This window comes from Protomyctophum parallelum (genome assembly GCF_964188405.1).
Source record: "Protomyctophum parallelum genome assembly, chromosome: 5".
Lineage (NCBI taxonomy): Eukaryota > Metazoa > Chordata > Actinopteri > Myctophiformes > Myctophidae > Protomyctophum > Protomyctophum parallelum.
Genome location: NC_139702.1, coordinates 48,957,777 through 48,980,528, shown reverse-complemented (window position 1 = coordinate 48,980,528; position 22,752 = coordinate 48,957,777). Strand labels below are relative to the sequence as shown.

The 22,752-nt window shown below is 45.6% G+C and overlaps 2 protein-coding genes across 3 annotated transcripts in view; one reads left to right on the top strand and one right to left on the bottom strand.

The window, feature by feature from the left end:
* The window catches only part of smarca5 (SNF2 related chromatin remodeling ATPase 5), a 342,548-nt gene that overhangs the window by 245,354 nt on the left and 74,442 nt on the right, over positions 1 to 22,752 (bottom strand). The gene's annotated exons all lie outside the window — the stretch shown is intronic.
* The window catches only part of inpp4b (inositol polyphosphate-4-phosphatase type II B), a 245,706-nt gene continuing 235,611 nt past the window's right edge, over positions 12,658 to 22,752 (top strand). The window contains 1 exon segment of the mRNA XM_083765321.1: positions 12,658 to 12,753. Within this exon segment, the coding sequence (XP_083621447.1) occupies positions 12,666 to 12,753 (88 nt within the window). The 5' untranslated portion in view covers positions 12,658 to 12,665.

Genomic DNA, 22,752 nt, shown 5'->3' with positions numbered 1-22,752 from the left:
AAAGATATAAAACAATATGCAGTGTAGCTTTGTTTCTTTGAATCTTTTGCATCTGTCAGTGTCAACGCAGCATAAAGCATTGATTGATTGCTTGTGCGTGCGTGTGTAGGACGGGGTTATAAAGTCGTCTTGATGGATTTTCACTCAATCAGCTAAAAATATCTTTCTGCTGGAGGAAAAAAATGCCTCCTTCCTTAGAACAACTCAACTCTATTGACTTTGTCTCCATTCACCCTTTTTTCCAACCAATGGAAGTCTGGGGATGTTGATAGCACGGTACTAAAAGAGAATATATACTATTAGTCACCTGACATGACAACAAACACATGATGAGAAATCAATATGAGGGCCTCCACGCAGCCTCTAAGAAAAGGGGGGAGGTGGTGGAGGTGTGCAGTGGGCCTGGATGAGTGTCTGATGTGAATTATTAAGGAGTTAATGTGGAGAGGAATCATGGAGGCCTTGACAGACATTGACTGGTGCTCCAATTAGTCCAGAAAATACAGATGAATATAGACAATGAGCGAACATGCAGTTAATGTGTTCAGGGTGGGCACGCTGGACAAGAGGGGGATGTAAATCGTACTGAATGAAATTATGGTGGGTATATTATGAAAGTCTTAAAAAAAGCATACATTTCACATTTTCCCACCATGAAGTCATTCAGTCATTGTTTCAAATTAAATTCAGCTTGTCCCCTTAATTTGACAGATGTAGTTAATCTGTTTGAAATCACCCTGGATGCATCAGATGGCCAATTTGGAGTTTCATCAGTGAAATTGATCACTTGTGTTAAGGTGCGATATACAGTACCATCGGTGCCCATGTTCCACTATGATTATACCCAACGCAGTACCATTTATTTGCCAACAGAAATTTAACATTTTCTGCTTCACAGAACTAGACTACACAGTACATATTCTTCTATTATTTCCAATAAAGCTTGAGCACTGAAATTACACAGAAATCAAACTATAGTCTATACTATAGCACTATAGTCTTAAGCTGCTAGTTTCACAAATTAGATTGTATCCTCTGCAGCCCGTCATATAAAAGTAGAGAAGTAGACCATTCTTTGTTCTTAGTTAAATCATCTATGTTTGCTATTAAAAATAATCTGCAACAGTCTTTATTCAAGACTGTTTTAACATGAAAAGAGTGTGTGTGTGTGTGTGTGCTAAAAAAACAGCATACAAGGACGTAATACCACAGAAAAAGTTAATAATTGTCTCCACCAGGTCGAAGGCATGTGGGGAGAGTATGTTTTGCACTCCGTCCGTCCGTGTGTCCGTCCGTCCGTCCGTGTGTGTGTCCGTCCGTGTGTCCGTGTGTCCGTGAGCAGCTAATCTCGGCCACCGTTAACCCGGTCTATGCCACATTTTGCACACACACTCCCTGGATGCCAACGATGAACCTCTGCCCCAAACTTTCCAGAACGGCCTGTTATAGCGCCACCAGGAGGCCGCTTTGTGCAAAACAAGTTTTTGCACAGTACACCTACAGATTTTGTCCAAACATCACGCAAATTGGTACACAGTCTCTCTAGAGCCATTCAACGAAACCGGTCTTTCAGATTTCTCAGACTCCATCCTGATTGGTTAAGATTGGCTTCCAAAGTTCACAGGAGTGCTCAGTTTCAAACAAAATGCTGCAAATCATGAACACATCGCGTGATTTCCGTGAGATTGTGCACCCACATTCCCACTAGGCCGAGGACGAAATGCCACATGAACAATTTCAACTCAGACTCAAGGTGGCGCTATAACTGGCCGAAAAGTGTTTTTACCTCTAACTGCACGGATCTGTGGATAACTTTGTATGCCAACTCCCTAGAGGCCAAGGAAAAACCTTTGCCTGGAATTTTTCACATCTGCTCTTTATAGCGCCACCAGGAGGCCGACATATGTAAAACACATTTTCTATTATTACTCCTTCAGATTTTATCCAAATTTCACGCAAATTGGTATACACTATCTCCATAGTCATGTGATCAACACGGAGCGCCACCATTTCCCATCTTCCATCCTGATTGGCTAAGATTGGCTTCCAAAGCTCACACGATTCGTCCATTTCGAAAAAAGGCCACAAATACATTGTGCAATTTCCGTTAAATTATACACGCACATTTTCACTAGGCCGAGGATGACATGCCACAATTTTTTCCTCAAAATCAGCCTCACGGTGGAGCTATAACAGGCCAATTCCTGTTTTTAGCTATAACTGCATCGATCTGTATACAACTTATGTATGCACACATGGAAAAACATTGTACCTGCATCCCTCCAACATGAACCTCCGGCCCAAATCTTCCTCAACAGCCTGTTATAGCGCCACCATGAGGCCACAACCTGACCTGCCCTGGTGGAGACCTGTGCCGATTGGCACTTTGTCTAGTTTAGACTTATTTGGCAGTCTTACTGCTCGTTAGTCTGCTTGTGTTGGCTTTGATACTCTGGGGGTAACCGTATGAACAGACCGTTATGGGGGTGTGTGGGGTCCTGGATGACACTCAAGGACTAACGGCAGCATCGCTGGGTCTACATCTCCTCCAAACTGGTCAGCCGACAACCAGTGATGCTGGATGCATACCACCCTTCTAAGAGCCTTATGGTCCCTGCCTGTGAAGCTGCTTGTCAGCACTAGGCTCTCGATCGTCCCTTGGTAGAAGGCCCTGATGATTTGTGAACTTGGGCCGAACTTCTTAAGTCCATATAGGTGCTGCTGTGCCTTTGCGACCACCCCTGTTGTGTGTTCCTCCCCTTTCAGCTTCTCATGTATGTTCACCCCCAAGGTCTTAAAGGTTTCCACCTTCTCCACCGCAGTGCTGTTGATTGATGGTGACAGGAGGTTGTGGATCCATCCACATACTGTGATGAAAGTTGTTAAAGTATTCAGTCAATTGATCAATCTATAAAGGTTAGTGGTGCCTTGCATGGTCTCCTCTGCCATTTGTGATAGTTTTGGTACTCACCTTTGCATTCTATACAACAAGGTTGTGTGGTCCTCCTTAGCGGAGATGTGAGTTGCACTGGCAACAGTTTTTTATATAATGCCATAATTAGATTCATAATGCCATAATTGGTGTCAAATTACATTTGTACATGACAGTAGTGGCTCTATGCACTTAAGGGCATAGAATACTTAAAGTGCTGAACTGTGCCTTTAGAGTTCTGTGCCTCTACCTCTTGGAATACCCCTGGAATTTGACACTCTAGTCACTAGAACCAGTTTAGAAGCACTTGCTTGGTCATTGTTCAGGCCGTCTTACAGATGAAAATGGAACTTTTCCTCTCAGAGGAGGTCAGGAGGAGCACTTCACATTGCAGTGAATACACAGTACAGTAAAGTAGGGAACCTTTGCAATGGCCCGTGTGTCAATATACATTAGCATCAGTAAATCACTTGGTGGGATAGTTGTAAAGGACTTGCTACTTTATGTTGATTTTCCAATTCAGTGTAAGAGGTACCCCGCTGAATGTGCTGCCCGTGCAATGTATGTCCTTGGCCCCAGCATATATATTTATGCAGTGAAAATGGGATGAACATTGCTGTGGCGTCTCCTGGGCTATAGCAGCAGTCTATACATTGACGGAGGCAGGCAGGCAGGCAGGAGGCACACACACTCCAGTCCTCAGACCTGTGAATCAGGCTATCGGATAAGCCCATAGATAATACTGTGGAGGAGAGTGTATTAGGAATTGTAATGGGCCTGGAGTGCTATTGGAATGGGTAAACGTGAAGATCCGTTTCGCTGGCTTTGGGGGGTGAATTGCTAAAAAGGGCATGTTTATTTTCTTTCACCCCCCCCCCCACCCCCTCTCACTCTCTCTCGGTCTCTACTCTTTCGTGCGTGTGGCTCCGTCTACCCTCCTTCCCCAGCTTGCTTGTCTATTGATTTTCCTCCAGCTCCCTCGATCAGTCAGCCTCTAATAAGACAACACATCGCCTTAAAAAGAAACGTATTAGAATGTTAATGGATCACTCCACCAGCCTGTGTGTGTGTGTGTGTGTGTGTGTGTGTGTGTGTGTGTGTGTGTGTGTGTGTGTGTGTGTGTGTGTGTGTGTGTGTGTGTGTGTGTGTGTGTGTGTGTGTGTGTGTGTGTGTGTGTGTGCAACCACATGCATGTTTGTGTCATCGCACTACTTTCATTAATCTGGGAAAAGATGACAGTCACCTTAATGGTCTCAGGAAGGGGGATGAGGTGGGTGGAAGAGTGGAGAACGCAGAATCATGGAGGGATGCAGAATAGCGAGAATGATATGAGATGGTGGAGAAGAAACCGTCCCTCGGCGCAGAGTGGATTCATCTGCCATCTTATTGCTCCTGTAGAGACCAATTTATCTTCATTTAGCTCTCTGGCACGGGCCCTGATCCGCAGCCTGCATTCTCAGACAAGCACACACTTAACATGGCATCCTGGGCCCAGCACGGCTCATATCCAATCAGAGGTGAAAAGGAACAGCATTGATAGTGTATGTTTCACTCCAGGTCCAGGAACAGTATTCAGAGTTCAGCTCAGAAGTGTGTTTGTAGTGTACACTGCAAAATCTGGAGTGCAAGTTCACTCCCAGATTGTAAAAGAAGACCTGTGACGGTCCATACACAAGAGTTTTAGGGGAAAGAAGGTGTAATGGGAAACTCAAACTAGTACAGTTGTTACAGCCGCACTATGATACTGTACATAAAGCTCCATAAAAGGAGGACGAAACTAAGAAAAATATCAAAACATACAGAGCTGCTATAACTTGTCGACACCGGGAGACGGGAGCCTGATCTTCTGTTCCGTTTGTGTTCCACTGTAGCTGTGCACTTAGCCTCCATCTTGTCCATTTTGCCATTGAGCTGGCTCACTGGCAATGTCTGTGATTTGATTACAGTTGTTTGGAGGGAGTCCAGTTTTGTTTCCAACAACGTTATGGCCATACTAAATTCGAGGGAGTGTGTTCCTCTAGGACTTTAGTCAAAGCATACTTTTTTTGCTCGACATCAATGCTGTTATAAATTACTAGAATTTCGCGGCCGCTTTGCGGCCGCTCATCCCAGAGTTACGTTGCCGCGCACTATGGGAAGAAGGAAATTGCGGGAGTTGACTCCACATGTAGTAACGGATGGGTTATTATTATGTGTCCTTATTAGTGTAGTGTAGTGTAGTCAACACGTTATGGCTCATACACACTGCCCGGTATTTGCTCCGATTATGCTGTCGGGGAGCATTTTTGGCGATGGCCGACAAAACCCCTGATCTGACGTTAAGCGGTGCCCAAAAGTTATAGATCACAAAGGCTTTGCAGGTAGAGCACATGACATGGCCCTAAAAATATATATAATTTTAATATAAAAAACTATTTTTGCATCTGCCGCTTGAGATGACCTGAGATGACTTGATTGATTGACATAAAAAAGGGCCTGTCAGCTCAAACACACAATGCAATAGTTGTTGCGTACAATCATCAGTAGCAAAGTCAAATACCAAAAATAACAACCCTACCATTTCCATTTCTCCCCCTCTATTTCCCATTCCATGTTTGTCTTATAGTTTCTCTGGCCTCTGTACTACTGACACCTACCGTCCATTCATTGTATTACACAGTGGGTGAAAAAAACACACCCCTTAAGACTAAACCCGACCAATCAGAGGTGTGGCTTCCAGAGGTACCTTTGACATGACATTTTGTGTGTGTGTGTGTGTGTGTGTGTGTGTGTTTCGATGTGCAGGGCGTTGCTGAAAATGAGCACCTGTGCTCAGCTACTTCCCTGGGTAAAGAAAAAAAAAAGAAAAAAGAAAAAAAGAAAGGTACCTTTCAAAACCTATAGAAGTCAGCCTGGTACAGACGAATGGGACACAACTGTATGTAGCCTCAATTACATTTTGTAACTATTTTCTGCAATGGGATTATAGTTTTATTTGGTGGGTATATGAGCTGGTTGTTTATTGGTAGCCTATATTATCCCAATATTGCCGTTACGCATTTCACTTGAATAATGTTGTGTGCGCGCGTGCGGAGAAAGACAGTTATTTAATGAAACTCAAGATTATAATGTCCTGTCTCGCTGGCGCGGCGCCGCCGTGCGTGTATAGCCTGTGTGTGTGGGGCGTGGCGAGAGAGAGAGAGAGGCGTGGCGAGAGAGAGAGAGAGATCGTGGCTTCCAGGCGTGCGTCTGTGTGTGTGCAAGCCAGGCGTGCGTGTGCGTGTGTGTGCAGGCGTGTGTACTCGGCAGTTGGCTGGCAGGCGAAAATAGCCAAAGCGTTCCGTGTAATCGTAATATGTAGGCACAAACAAACTACAGACAAAGTACAATGTTGATGGAACTAAGAGATTCGCTGAGAGAGCGATATTTTAAATACAGAGATTTAGAAGGAATAAGCAAAATCGTGAGGCTACAATTCCTCTCCCCTTCCTCGTTTCTCTTCTCCTGCGGGAGATCAGAATCAGATTCTGAGAGCTAGTGTGGGCCTATTAGAAGAGAAGAGTGTTGCCAGGTTTGCGAATTGTAAGCGAGTCGTAGTGTGTGTTGAATGGCATTTGAATGGCATTTGTGGGCTTGTGAATGAATTTTCTCACATGTAATTTGTGCTCACTTGCATAGACCTGGCGAATTTAGCGTGGTGAAAGGGCAACAGTGTTCCGGGGGTGTGGGTGCTTCGGGCGATAATGTTTGTAGTAAACAAATGCATTGCCGCCGTGAGTGTGGACGGGAGGCATCTTTGGTGGCACTGCAATGAAGTTTTTTTGGCGGGTGGTGTCGAGTGTTGGCGTTGGGCGCGATAGGAGGAGATAGGTCCCGGACACTGCGAAGGTAAGTGTGTGACGTCACTGCCGTGTGAGTGTGTGTGGGTGTAGTGTGTAAGATGGTGTTGTGGGTGTTGCAATAGCGACGTAGCTGTTGTGGCTTTGGGTTTCTTGCCATGTGTTGGGTACAAGTTCTCTAATATATAATAGATACTGAATGGAAAAACACAAAAATGAATATGAAAGAAAGCAGTATGATTTTTCTTTATTTCTTCATCTGTGTGTGTACGTGTACGTATGCGTGTGTGGTGTGGTGTGGTGTTGTGTGTGTGTTGGATGGCATTCTCATAACATCTTTATTAAGTTTTTCAATTTCAATGTAGGCTACTAAATGGGTGATGTAGTTAATGTCCACCTCCATTGTCTCAAGGCATCGGGAGAGAGTATGTTTTTCACTCCGTCCGTGTGTGTGATTGTGTCTGTCCGTCCGTCTGTCTGTTACCAGCATCTCCGGCACCGTTAATCCGGTCGATGCCAAATTTTGCACACACACTGCCCCAAATTCTCCAGAACGGCCTGTTATAGCGCCACCAGGAGGCCGACTTTTGGAAAAAAAAAATTACATTGCTTTTCCAGATTCTGTCCAAATTTTCCGCAAATCGTTTCACACTATTTAGGATGGATATTTCATATTCCATCCTAATTGGCTAACATTGGCTTTCAAAGTTTGCAGGACTGGCCTGTTTTGAACAAAAAGCCTCAAATCAAGAACGCAGCGTGCAATTTACGTGAAATATCTCACAGACTTTCCTACTAGGCTGAGGAGTATATCCCACCCTTTTCACATTGACCTGTTATAGCGCCACCAACAGGTGGAATTTAGCAAAACACATTTTTGGAACAAAATGCCTCAAATCATCCAATTGCCATCCAAGGCATAAGAAGAAATGGCACCCTTTTCACATTGGCCTATTATAGCGCCACCAGGAGGCCACAACCTGACCTGCCCTGGTGGAGACCTGTCCCCCGAGGGGCACTTTATCTAGTTGATTGATTTCTGTTTTGCCTGCCGGCCTCTCAACATGGCCACACATCTAAACATGGTAGGAAGTTGTCCTCTTATTTCTGACATTATTCTTATTAGTCTTATTAATCTGATTCTCAAAGAGCTGACGATCTCTACGTAGCTCAGGCTGATGACTCGTTCATCTACCGTCATATATTTCGCATTAGGAACACCATTTCTCATACCCAGCTTTTATTTGCCCTGGGTGAGTGTATGACAAATAGGCCAATTCAAGGGTGATAAGCTTAGCTTGCACTGAATGGTCACCTCTAGCTCAAGTTAAAGGTAGCAGATTTTTGTTAATATGTTAAAGCTCTATAATATTATCAGAGTAATCATAGTTATATAGTTTGTTGTGTTTATGAACAGGGGTCATAATACTTTCTCAGCCTCAGGTGGGCTGCCAATTTCATCCAATCGGGAGAGAGACAGAGAGTGCCCATTTATCAACTTAAATAAATTGTCCTGTTCCAATTTTGTCTGCTCATTACTTCTCGTCATCACTTCCAATTTGACTTGTTTATTCCATATCCTGTATGAGTTCTTTCACCTCAATCTCCTGATTGGATAAAATTGGTATCCCGGCCTCAAAATGTATCTTGTCTTTACTAGAGAGCTGGAGAGACCCCTGCTACTGAACAAACAATGTATAGTAATTATTACATAAGGATATAGAGCTATTCAACTTATTTTTACAATTAAAAAAAATAATAACTTACTGCACTTTAAATGCCTGATTTATACGTCTGATTTAGATTTAATATGATATGACTTAATCTACAAGCTCACCATACAAAACATTGTAGTATAAACCTTAAACTTTCACTGTGAATGAGCTCACTGCTGAAAGAACTCACCACATCAGACACAGCCCACCAAGCAGCAGATAATGTGGTAAAATTCACGACTGAGGAGAAACTGTCGTTTATCTCGGCACAAAAAAACCAAATCGGAGCAGGGAAGAAAAACAGACAGCTAGCAATCCGTCATTCCCCACGATAGTCTATCGCTGACAGTAATCTATTTATTCAATCAAAGTGTTGCTCACATACTAAATTATAGTCTTGTTGTCTTTGTTAATAAATGAGGCTATGGGTATGTGATAAGCAATTATTGCACAGCATTTGTTGCCCTCAGTATCCAACTGAGGGCTGCTGAATCGGATGCAGCTGTGCCTATGAGCAATGGCGCAATGATGAATGCCCAGGTGAGAATCTCTATTTATACTGTACGTACTGTGGAGTCTCACCACGGTACCACCAGACTAATGGGTGCGTTCCCATGGCAACCAGCCAAACACCGACCTCACCGACACGGAAGACAGCTACTGTAGGTCCGCCCACGGACTCGTCATCGAGGCGGTCTACTACCCCTGCGTAGCCTCGGTCCCAGGCTTACTTATCTGCGAAAAGAAAAGCCTGGTCACAACGTAAGGCAGAGAAGCTATCGGCGGATGTATCCTCCGGAACATCCGTCAAATGTATTTCCCCCGGATACGATATTTTCCGACCAATCACAACACTTGTTTCATTCACGGAGAATGTAAACTGATTTGTAAAGCATCAAAGTCATTTCCTTGGCCAATACCTCCGCTAAAATCCCGCAACTTCCGCTGATAGTCTTTTCAGCGTAGGTCTTGCCCAGGGTGACCCCTATATGGTCCTTTGCGCCTAATGCGGCCGCCACCCGCATTAGTAATCAGCGGCAGCCGCGACCTGTCAGCCGCGCGCTATATAAAGGACACTTGAACTTAGCTGTGACACTGGCTGGTTCACCCAAGACGCTGACTGACGGGCAGCGTGTCTCGCATATCGGCTCTCTCGTCCTCTGCAGTGGGAAACCTTCCTGAAGACACCAGACTACGTGAAAGAAAGTTGATGCATGAATAACTCTGATGTAAAGTGGCATTTATTTTCCTTTGTGTGAAATAAAACGAGGGGCGCCACCGTGTGTCAAACCCTTGATCCTGCATCTGACTCTTGACTCACATCAGACCTCCCACATTACACACTAACTCACAAAATCTGTGGTTGCTCGGGCTGCAAAAATCAAGTGTTGCCATTACGTGGCATCACAAGACCCTTGGATCTCCATATGGTGCCTTGTGTCACGTCACGCCACCATATGTGGCCATCTCCATATATGAAGATCACGACACTGACCTCATCTAACACTGGCTGACCATACATGGAGAAGACTGGATCATCACCTAGATCTGCATATATGGAGCCGGCCAGCAACTCTACATCTGACCTCAAACCCTTAGATCTCCATACTGTATATGGAGCTGACCTGATATTCCATACAGTATGTTGATCCTCCCCACCCATCCTTCCTGTTCTGACATTCCTTATATTGATCTGACCTCATCAAACACTGTACACTCAAGACACGCTCCATATATGGCCAGTACAGAATTAATTCCATATGTTGATCTGACCCCCCATGCCAAAGCGCCAGCGCTCACCCAGCCGTCTGCCGTCACCCGGGCGGATGTGTGCACCCGACCTCGCCCTTAGGGCGTAACTAAGTGACTAGTACCTTATTATTATTAAGTGATGCAATGCAATGTTTCATGCAACTTTCACTCTAAGCTTCAATGTCGAAAGTCTGAAAATTACTTCAGCATTTACATTGTGGTCTTTATCCAGAGCTACTGTATGTAGTGCTTATAGTTATAGTTCATTAATCAAGAGTTGAGATCCACACTAAGTCCATAATACGGTAAGTGCAGTTTTTCAGGGAGGGGTCAGAATAAGTTATGGATTTAACTCTTCTTGGGAACTACCCCCGGCGCGCCCACCAATGTCCCCTCACTTCTTCCCTCATGCCGGCATGCTCGTCAGTGTCGTCACATAGCCCATTTCAACGAGTCACCCGTGCTTTTGACTTGTCTTCTATGTGATTTCAAGGCTGCTACAGATGCATCTTTTTGATTGTCATTTTTCACAGTGTCCAGTCCACAGATGCCCTCTCCATTCAGTAGGGGATACATACATTAACATTGATTTTAGATATTTCCTCAGCACGGTGGCCTTAGTGGCCAAATAACCTCCACAAAAGTTGTAGGAAAGGTTGCAAGGAGTGGCCCGAGTAACAAATAAAGATCTAATGTGTAGCGAGAGGGAGAGTAGCAGGATGAGAGAGAGGGATGAGCTTAGGGCGGATTTCTTAGAGGTCCTATAATCACAAAAAAAGTGATTACTGATTGTGTGTGTGTGTGTGTGTGTGTGTGTGTGTGTGCATCCTTGCACCATATGTATGCCCCAGGATCACCTGCTGCATGGCGCTGGCTTTTCCACATGGAGCTCAGCTCACTGATTGTCTCCACCAGGCCGAAGGCATGTGGGGAGAGTATGTTTTGCACTCCGTCCGTCCGTTTGTGTGTCCGTCCGTGTGTCCGTCCGTGTGTCCGTGAACAGCTAATCTCGGCCACCGTTAACCCGGTCGATGCCATATTTTGCACACACACTCCCTGGATGCCAACCATGAACCTCTGCCCCAAACTTTCCAGAACGGCCTGTTATAGCGCCACCAGGAGGCCGCTTTGTGCAAAAACGTACTAATCTCGGCCACCGTTAACCCGGTCGATGCCATATTTTGCACACACACTCCCTGGATGCCAACCATGAACCTCTGCCCCAAACTTTCCAAAACGGCCTGTTATAGCGCCACCAGGAGGCCGCTTTGTGCAAAACAAGTTTTTGCACAGTACACCTACAGATTTTGTCCAAACATCACGCAAATTGGTACACAGTCTCTCTAGAGCCATTCAACGAAACGGGTCTTTCAGATTTATCAGACTCCATCCTGATTGGTTAAGATTGGCTTCCAAAGTTCACAGGAGTGCTCAGTTTCAAACAAAATGCTGCAAATCATGAACACATCGCGTGATTTCCGTGAAATTGTGCACCCACATTCCCACTAGGCCGAGGACGAAATGCCACATGAACAATTTCAACTCAGCCTCAAGGTGGCGCTATAACTGGCCGAAAAGTGTTTTTACCTCTAACTGCACGGATCTGTGGATAACCTGGTGGAGACCTGTGCCTGGAAGGGCACTTTTTCTAGTTCTCTTATTGTCTCTAGGGAGCGAGCAAGACAGAGAGAGAGAGAAGGGGAGAAAATATAGTATTCAGAAATCAGAAGGACCCCTGCTGTGTGTGTGTGTGTGTGTGTGTGTGTGTGTGTGCATGTCGGATACAGAGTGTATCGCACATAACATCAATTCTGTCCCACTTTCTCTTTCATTCCCCAAATCTCTCCCTTACCACTCTTCCCTGCTCTCTCCCCACATCACTCTCCCCATCTCTTTCACTCTCTCCGACTCTCTCTCCTTCTATCCATCTCACCATCTTTCTTTGCTTCCATCTAATTCTCTCTCTCTCTCTCTCTCTCTCTCTCACTCACTCACTCACTCACTCACTCACTCACTCACTCACTCACTCACTCACTCACTCTCTCTCTCTCTCTCTCTCGCTCTTTTCTTGATCTCCCTCCACCTCCTCTGAAATCCTCCTCTCAATCCCTTCCTCCCCCTCCCCCTCCCCTCTCGCTCTCTCTTCATCTCTCTCTCTCCTGTATTAGTTTGGAGAGCCGTCTTTTCCTGCCTGCCCCGCCAGCGCTCCATGAGGTACAGGGGAGGAGAGACAGAGAGAGAGAGAGGGAGGAAAGCGAGTGAGCGAGCGCAGGAGAAGAGAGAAGATCGCTATCTTGCGAACAGCTCTCTCTCTCTCCCTGTGCGTGTCTTTCTCTGTTTTTCATCTGGTCTCTCCTCTGCGAGGGAAAGCTGGACTGGACGGTGGCATTTCGTGGCGGTGGAGGGAGGAGAGGTGGAGGAGGAGGAGGAGGAGGGAAGGGCAGACAGATGGAGGACGGCATCCAACACCTGGACCACTGCAGGGTGGACATGGAGGAGACGAGTGCCAACCCTGGAGGACTGACTACTGCTGCTGGTGAGTCTGACACTGTCAGTCCCCCTGTCAGTCCCCCTGTCAGTCCCCCTGTGTGTGTGTGTGTGTGTGTGTGTGTGTGTGTGTGTGCGTGTGTGTGTGTGTGTGCGTGCGTGCGTCATGTCTGCCTGCCTGCCTGCCTGCCTGCTGGTTTCCATCTACCTACCAGCCTGCATGTTTCTTTGAAGGATCTCTGTCTGACATGTCTCCCATTTCGCTTTATCACTGTTCAAGCAGTCTGTCTGTCTGGCTGGCTGGCATTATGTGGATTACCGGTATGTTTGTTTGCTCTCTTCCTGTCTGTCTGCCCTTTTTTTCTGCCTGCCTGTCTGTCTGTATATAGACTGTCTCTACCCCCAATCTCTCTCTCTCTCTCTCTCTCTCTCTCTCTCTCTCTCTCTCTCTCTCTCTCTCTCTTCTCTACTGTAACTATCTGTCCACCCGCTAGCCTGTGGACAGAAATGTTCTTGTGTCTTTGTGACACTCATTTGTCTGTCTCTATGTCTAACATCAGATCTCTAGCTGTCTGTCTGTAGATCTAAAAGTCCCTCTCTGTGGGTGCTGAATATACTGCCTTAACCCAAACCTTCTACAAACAGTTTTCTGGAGGAAGAAAACGTGTTGCTATGTCATTGGTGCTCAACACTTTTCCAGTCCAAAATGATATGTATTTGGCTGCGGATCCTCATCTCAAAATATTTTGTTCCAGAGATTTGAAATATCTTGCAGGCTTTCTTGTGTTCTGGCGTTCTACTAATTAACCAATCTCGTGCACTAGTTTCTTTTCATTGTGTGTGCAGATGAGAAATAGTTTGAGGTAAAGATACTAGCTGTACCTGATACATGAGCCTCTGTTTCTATACATTTGACAGCAACAGGCAACAGTCTTTATTTCCTTCCTGTGTGTCTGTGTGTCTGTGCGTGGCAAATGGCAATATGCACGTTTGTCGTGCGTGCATGTCCGTACGCACGGATGAATGAGCAGCTGAGTGAACGAATTAAGTCAATTTATTTTCTTATTATATTATTATCTGACTATATCCCTCATGGGATCATCGCAGAGTAATTACAAAACCTTAATTATACATCCCAGTGTAAGCAAAACCTTAATTATATACATCACATTATAGGTCCGTTGTTTCCCAGCACTGTCAGAAGTTGACTTGATGTACAAGAATGACAAAAGTAAAGTAATGCATATCATGTTGGTTGGTGCAGCAGTTTCCAATGTTCTGACAAAGTTATTGTTATCTCTGCATGTATGATGATGTCACACCCAGACCACGCCCACTGTCCTTCTAGGTCACACCCACTGTATGTCTAGGCCACACCCACTGTATGTCCTCGAGGTCCTATGGGATTTAGTCTCTCATACGATACAAATGCAGGTTGCATGCAAAGAAAAGCACAGACTTGTGTTGCATGTTGTCCCTTCATGCTTGTCCTATTTCGTCTGTCTCTCCTTCACTGTCTTATCTGGAGGGAATAGAAACGTCTCAGATTTTTAGTTTTTTCTAAAATGAATATTATTATATCGCTGCCCTCCACACTTGCCTATCTACAGTAGCATCAGGGTCTTGAGCTCTACAATGTTGTATTATGTTTATATAAGCTGTTGTGCCGCCTGGAAAACAGACAAATCTTCCAGTGCAAAGAAATAAAAAAATCCCTCTGCAGATTAGTCTGGTCCCGCTCAGTTGTGATTGGATTTCACTTCCCCAAAGTTGTGGGGCACGGCACCAATCAGGGCCTGTATGCGAAATGGGGCGGGTTTATTAACAGAGGCATTTGTTTAATCCGCCTCTTGGAAATAGAGGTTCCACACAGACATTCAGTGATATTAGTCTGGCCATGCCAGGCTAGTGCCGCATTGCATCTACGTGCCTGACACAGGGCCCTGCCAGCCTCATCCTGACACAGGGCCCTGCCAGCCTCATCCTGACACAGGGCCCTGCCAGCCTCATCCTGACACAGGGCCCTGCCAGCCTCATCCTGACACAGGGCCCTGCCAGCCTCATCCTGACACAGGGCCCTGCCAGCCTCATCCTGACACAGGGCCCTGCCGGCCTCATCCTGACACAGGGCCCTGCCAGCCTCATCCTGACACAGTGCCCTGCCAGCCTCATCTACGTGCCTGACACAGGGCCCTGCCAGCCTCATCTGCGTGCCTGACACAGGGCCCTGCCAGCCTCATACGTGCCTGACACAGGGCCCTGCCAGCCTCATCTACGTGCCTGACACAGGGCCCTGCCAGCCTCATCTACGTGCCTGACACAGGGCCCTGCCAGCCTCATCTACGTGCCTGACACAGGGCCCTGCCAGCCTCATCCTGACACAGGGCCCTGCCAGCCTCATCCTTCTCTCTCTGACTTTGTCTATGACCTGTGTTTGCTAATGAACAGGAAGGGTCCAGTGTCACCCTGTAGGACGCCCGCTAGGAATGGATATCAATGTCTTTAGTGTCAACAGTCTGGCTGTTGCTTGTGTCTATCATTATGAACCATCTTCTCAGGAACTCCGTAAGCCCGGAGAATGTTCATGAGTTTCCCCTGGGCTGGTGGATGGTGTCAAAAGCCATTTGGAAGTCAATACAAGTGATCACCGCTAACTATCCAGCTCCTCGGCGCCAGTATCTGCCCGCCTGTTGTTTGCTCCGGGTGGAATCCGTTCTGTGAGTTTCTCAGTAGAGGGTCTAGATGTACTGTAGTTGTCCGTCTTGGTGAGGTCACCTGACCTTGGTACTGGAACAATGATCGCGTTTAAGGAACACGTTATTCCAACCAGTTCCTTTCACCTCCATCAAGCCCCTCCATCAGGCTGGGGAGGCAGTATAGAGACCAGGATTATTGCATGTTTTTTGTGAGGATACCTACCCTATATAGGGGACATGGGGAGAACATGCAAACTCCCCACACAGAAAGTCCCTTTCGCCAACCCCAAGAGAGAACTGGCACCCAGTGCCCAAAGCGTCCCCGGCGAGAATCAAACCTGACACCTTGTAATGTAACTTGTCAACAAGTATTGTCAATTGTATTGTTAGCACAGTCTTGTGGAACATGGCACAACATTGGTTGTTGCATGGTTGAGAAATATAACACTTGATTTTTGAGAAAGTGTTTTATTTGTCAAACATAAAAACAACAACAATTGGAACAATATAACAGTATAGGAATGGATGGATGGATGGATGGATGGATGAATAGAGAGACAGACAGCCTAATGTATACTCTGTATTAAGACTGTGTCACAATTTTTTTTAGGCTAATGACACCGTTGCTCTTTAGTCTCTTCTTGTGTGTTTCCACAGAGATTCCTTGTAGGCCTACTAATGCAAGGTTGATTGTAGGTTAGTAGACTAAAAGATGGTTGCATGTAGTTTGATATAGTAGCACATTGGTGCTGCAGCCTTCAGTTTTGGGGCCACATAAAATGTTTAAATAGATTGGTTTCCTCAATGGCAAATACGGTGTCAAAAAGAACTTCAACATAGGTTTAGCTCCTGGTTTCACCAAATCATCTCAGTGTTTGTGTAAGCATGTGCTTCGCTGTCTGTGTGTGTATTTGTATTATTTCTGTCATTGTATTGTGTGGGATATATGTGCTTGTATATCTATCACTATATCTCATGATGTGTTTGTGTGTGTGTGCATGCATGCTTGTGTGTGTATCACTGGCTGAAATTGTATGTGAAATAAATCTATATCTCTCTGTGCATGTGTATCTGTGACTGTGCTGTGAGTTTGCATCTGTGTCACTGACATCTGGGTGTGGATGTGGATTTGCATGTGTCTGAGTCTGTCTGTGTATCACACATACACTTCTCTCTGCGTGCTCCTGTGTGCGTTTGACAGTACTTGGGAGATCTCATGTGGCCCAAACCTGTTGTCAGTAATGAGCTCTGACAGAGATGTCCCAGTGCCCATCACAACAGCAGCATGCTAATGAGATTAGCCCCATCTGTGATGCCACCAATGCCCCCACACTCTTGGGTTAATACTTTCACTCCACCGAAAGGACGCGGTATGCAGCAACGGGGGTAATCGTGTGAATTGGCATGCAGGCTTACAATAGTCGCCCGCCCCCCATGGGAAGAGCTGCTGAATGGAGTTGGACTAAGAAAAGGAATGAAGGCTTATTTCATGTGAAGCTTTGCCAGCGCTGGTGCTCAGAATACACCCACTCCTGCGTATACCCATACTCACGAATGCATCCACAAACAGCCATTCAGGTATACGCACACCCATGAATATCACAGGCAAGCTGCCTGCAAGCCTTATGCATGCACACACTCACATAGTCCAGGTGCATGTGAACATATATAAATATGCACATACAAGCCCTACCTCTGTGTGTGTCTTGGTACTGGTATTGGTATTTGACAAGGTGTGGGAGTGTAGCGGTGGAGACAAACGGCTCACTCTGTCTTCATTCTGTTTTTCTCAAGCATCTTGAAAGAGAGAAAATACATAATTACCACTTTTTGCACAGCACCATAGACTAGCTCAACAACCCCACATTATTCACCAGGTGGATGTGTTTATCTCTCTTATTATGGCTGATGAACTAAAGCTCTCATTTCAGATAAAGTTGGGGGGAAAAAACCTTTTAGTCTGTCAGAGGTGATATTGTGATTATTAATTTTATCATCCATATAAAGAATTTGATTATATTTGTTCCATGCATCACACCATTTATATGACATATGAAACAGTCATGAATATTAACTCCCACACGCCCATCTTGCAAAACTGTAAACTGTAAAATGTACGTGCTCACAATGTTTTTTCAGTGATTGCCATAGCATATCTGACAGCACCTTAATTTGGTGTATTTTAATAGAATATTTTTAATCTCTCAAGACAGATTCAGAAATATCAGTAAAAATAATCTGCAGATGGGTTCCCATATTTGAACGTTTTAAATGCAAATACGTTGTATATATATGCATATATGTTGGGTGGGGTTGTGCCTTAATAATAATGGTTCAATCCTGCACAGCTGTCATCAGCAACAATGCTCAGGCTGCCGTGACTTAGTGCTTAGACTAGAGGAATTATGCTTGACATTGTAAAACTGCCGTGATGCTACTTGGCACTGCCTAATTTCATATTTTATACAGTCCACTCATATTGTACTTGTCTTGGCTAGCTCAGTGGCTTTGTGGTTAGAGTGTCTGCCCTGAGATTGACCAAAGGATATAAAAATGGTACCCAATGCCTCCTTGCTTGGGATCTGGCATCAAGGGTTGGCTTTGCCACTAGTGTCACAATAGGGCCACATGGACTACTTACTTAGGTTGTTGTCTTCATTGTGACAGATGGTGTACATTTGAGAGCTAGACAGCAAAAGTGATGCAAGGGAGCAGATATTGTAATATATTTTTAACTCTGTCTCTGAGAGTGTATTACATGGAACCAAATGCAGTGGACCTGTGGTCCATTTGGTTCTATTAGTACACTCTAAGAGCATGACATCTCTCTTTTAGTCTCTGGCTGGCTTCATTCTTTGGCCAGCAGTGTGCCACATTTGTTCACAGAGGTCTTAACCAGTTCCATATACTACTGCACTAAGTTGACTGGGGTACCTCAGGGCTCTACTTGGTCTCCTCTGCTTTTTTCACCCCTCTACACCAAATCTCTTCACTGAAAATACTGCTGCTTTACAACCTCACAATGCACTTAAACACAATCTGCTGAGAGCTTATAGCTCTGCTACTTTCACTGAATGTTCATATATTGAAACCCTAACCTACTGTTTCCTATGATTGGTCATTTAGGACCGCTAGTGGTTGTCTCGCATACAAGGAAGTTAATTGTTTGCACCTGTTGTGTTGGCCCACATGTGATGAGACTGCTTTAACAAAACCAGTGCTGGGAAAGATGGATGTCTCCTTCGGCTCTGGGGCGTCTGTATCGCGGGCACCGTCTTACAGGGAAGTGAACGCAGCTGTGCGTCACAGAGTGGACGTTCGGTACGCCAATCAGAGGTGGAACTCCCTCTTTCCCAGACGCACTTGCTTTGGCAATGTAAATGTTTTTGTTTCCTCATGCCAATAAATGTGCTGTGATTGGCCAGTAGTCACTTGAGTGACAGCGTGCCTTCCGCACTTCCTGCACACTTCCGGCCAGTTCCGCCTTCCGTTCGACTCCCTGCGATACAGGTCGCTCCAATGAACTGCAGAGGCGAATGAGGCCCTATGTGGGAAGCCCTGGCCTACAGCATCAATGAGTCCCCATGTTTTAACCCTGCGTGCATTCTCTCCTGTATGACGCGTGGCATCGGTCATAGGACCTCGTTGGCATACGCCTGACTGATTCACAACACTTCATTAAACACTGGCAACAAAAGCCATCTCTCCCCTCTCAGTCTCCCAGGGCAGTAATGTGACAATAACTCACTCTCCCATTCAGCACCACTTACCCTAATAGGAGACCCGTTTGTGCAAACATCAATCGAATTAGAAGGTGTCTTCAGAGCCATGTACGTGTGCGTGCGTGTGTGCATGCGTGTGTGCGTGCGTGCGTGCATGTGTGTGCGAGAGAGATATTGAATTGCTCAACAGGGAGTTCAGCTTGTTTTGGCTGATGTTAAGGGCAAGTGAAGTGAGGGAGGAAGTGAAGTTGGGATGGAAGGTGGAACTGCTTTATTTTTGTCTCAAAACAAAATAATGTGTATGCACTATGCGCCACATAAATGGATGCAAATACACCACACACACACACACACACACACACACACACACACACACACACACACATTAGAATGTGCATGCACAAACCCATTAAGCAAATTCAACATCCTTGCACAAACATGCAAATAATCAGTCACCCACATGGGCACGCGCAACACACACACATACGCACGTGCAACACACGCAGGATGCAGCACATGCAACTCTCTCTCTCTCTCTCTCTCTCACACACACACACACACACACACACACACACACACACACACAAATCCCATGGCAGGGGCCAGTCACAGAACTGAATTGTGGATAATATCTCTCCACACATTCCCAGGTAAATTATATTCGTGAGAATAAACATGACAGTTTTTCCAGAGCCTGCATGGGCTCTTAAATGTAATATCTATTCATGAAGAGACTAAGCAGGAGTGATTAGGAAATGCGCTTTACACCCACTTTTGGCATGCCGCCAGTGTAAGGGCTCATCCACGCTCCTGTATGAGTAATTGCTGGACTTTAAAAAAAAGAACATTTTGGTTGGCTTGCGGAACGTGACAGAACGGGGGAGAAAGTGACAGGCAGGCATTTGGGGGGGGGGGGGGGGGGGGGGGGGGGGAGGGGCACACAGCCAGCCAGCCAGCCCTGCCCCTGTCATCCTCACTCACTAACCCTACCTACTCCGTCAGTACCACCTCTGATTGGTTTATTTGCAGAATGGCTCCCTGTATGGTCGTCATGATTAAGAACAGCAAGAAGAGGCAATTATGTCCCTATATGTTATACGAACCCCCCACACATAAATGCATGCAAATACACAACCCACACACACACGCACACACACGCACACGCACACACACTAATATATCATTACTCCTCTCATTCTATCCCTTTATCATCAGTTTTCCCTCATTGTCCCACTGATACCCCTCACAGACTCTGGGGTGTCTGTAGGTGATCGATCGGACATAGAGAGGAGCTGCGCTGTTGTTTCAAGGCGCAGATGAAGCCGGCCGCACCTCCAGGCAGGCACACCTCATTTGCTTTGGGTCCCCTCTGGGGGTCTACATCTGCATGTGCCGCCTGCCTGCCTTACCGCCTGCCACCTGACTGAGCTTATTACCATAATTCATGTTGCCGGAGGATATCGATTATAAATGCCACAGCTGTGCCACTTTTCTTGTGCATACTAATCCCTGTGTGGGACCCCCGTTGGAACTGTGCTGTAAACTGAGAGGGTGAAATGTGGCGCAGATTGAGAAGGGCTATACAGGTGGTTGACCTGTTATCATCGAATGGATAATTGCTGTAATTAGGGTCTTTTGTTAGAGCTGGCCCTTGAGCTTTTGTAAAATGGCTGATGGTGTGCCAAACACAGAGTGCTCTTAGCCATGGGCTCTGTAAGCACTGTAGGATACGGGCATTTTGTGCAGGTGCACCTGTAATCGGTCCATCATTTTTTTAAACAAGGCTGTTGAGAGGGTCATATTGTCCAACCAAAGACATTTTTCTCTGTGGTTTTCAGCTCACATTCATTTCACATTCATAATTGTGACAGTCATGGCGGCAAGACTAACTGAGGAGAAAAACTGATTTCTATATATTTTTTTTAATCCAAAATGAGTTAATAGCACAGGCAGACAAGTGTGGTTTGTTGATGCCTAATTTAAGCGGTCAGAGCTGGCCCGAGACAAACTAATTAGACTCTGGGCTGGTTGTGACTACACAAATGTTGTGCATAAGTCTAATGGATCCACACAGGATGGAGGATGCTGTCCTCGGGGGGGGCAAAGCAGTAGCCCCAACTCCCACACAACCAGCCCTTCCCAATTAAGGCAACAGCTGAAATCTGAGGGTCGTGCTCAGTGTTGGCAGATTTTGTGAGAGAAATAAGCAACCAGGTCTAAGAAAACATGCCCAGAATAAGCGACATAAGCACTTTAAACCAATATACCTATGGGGTATTCAACTAGATTAGGCAATTATCCACAATTATAAAAAGACTTCAGAGCGTTTTCACTTTGAAAGACTTAAAAGTCTTGTAGAGTCATTAAAAAAACCTGTGCCACTGCGATAATCCGACCCATAGTTATGGGCAGTTGAATTTGGCTTGTTGTCGCTCGAAACCACCAGCAAGGTGGATTTTTATAAATCTTTTAGCATTATTCTAAACCACCTGGAAAATGTTGTGATCACGTGATTTCTGGGTGTACACTTCTTTGTTGATCCTGGGATCATTCACGGGCTGCGGTAGAGCGCCCTCTATCGTAAACAACTGAAAACACATCATGGCGAGAATCTCGTCATTGGCAACGTGAGCCTTCGGAGAATATGACGCGAAATCTCTACATTGACAAGTTAACGAGTTTGCCACCTCGTCAGGTGTTGGCTACTCACTCAGTGTATACTGCTTGATCATCTTGTTCAATGTTTACTCAACCAATGCACATGTACTGTATACCGCTTACTAGCTCTGGTCTGCTCTCTGGTCTGCTCTTAAAGCTCTTGCTGCTGTTGCATTAAGGCTCTGCCACTCTTTGCTTCTAGCCCTCGCATGAAACTCAAACCAGCCTCTCCTCTGTAGCAGAAAAACGTTTTACCTATTCACCAATACAAAGGCGGTTTGTGTAATTAAAAATCACACCCGTGTGAACCGAGTGGTGCAACTCCCCTCTCCCCCCCCCCCTCCTCTCTCTCTCTCTCTTCTCTCTCTCTCTCTCTCTCTCTCTCTCATTAGCAGGCAACAGTGTCTCTCTGTTTCTGGCAAACAGCGCCCCTACTGGTACTCATTATACTGGTGCTCATTAACGTCACATAGATAGATAGGTGAACACAGACACACGGACATTGCTGTTCCTTGGAGTGGTTGCACCACTCAAAAAGCCTACTTTCCTTAGTGGACGCACTCTGAGCCCCCCACATGTATAGAATGCACAAACCGCCTTTGTTTTGGTGAGTAGGTAAAACGTTTTTTATATTTACGCTACAGACGAGAGGCTGGTCTGCATTTATGCGAGTGTAGGAAGAGAACAGTTCCATAGCTCTAATGAAGGCACATGCTTTAGGTTTTTTCATTGTAAAATGTCTCTCCCCGGGAGAACGTGAGTCTTCTCGCACATACCGCTGTTGTTAAGGAAAAACTGCTTTAAAGGGACAGTCTGGATAATAATAATAATATACATGATAAATAGATGATAAATATAGTCTATAGTCAATGGCCCGGTTCCTCAAAGGACACTTCTCAGTTCTCATGATAAATAGACAAATATTATCTGTCTGTCCATCCAATCATCTATACCCATCCATCCATCATCCAA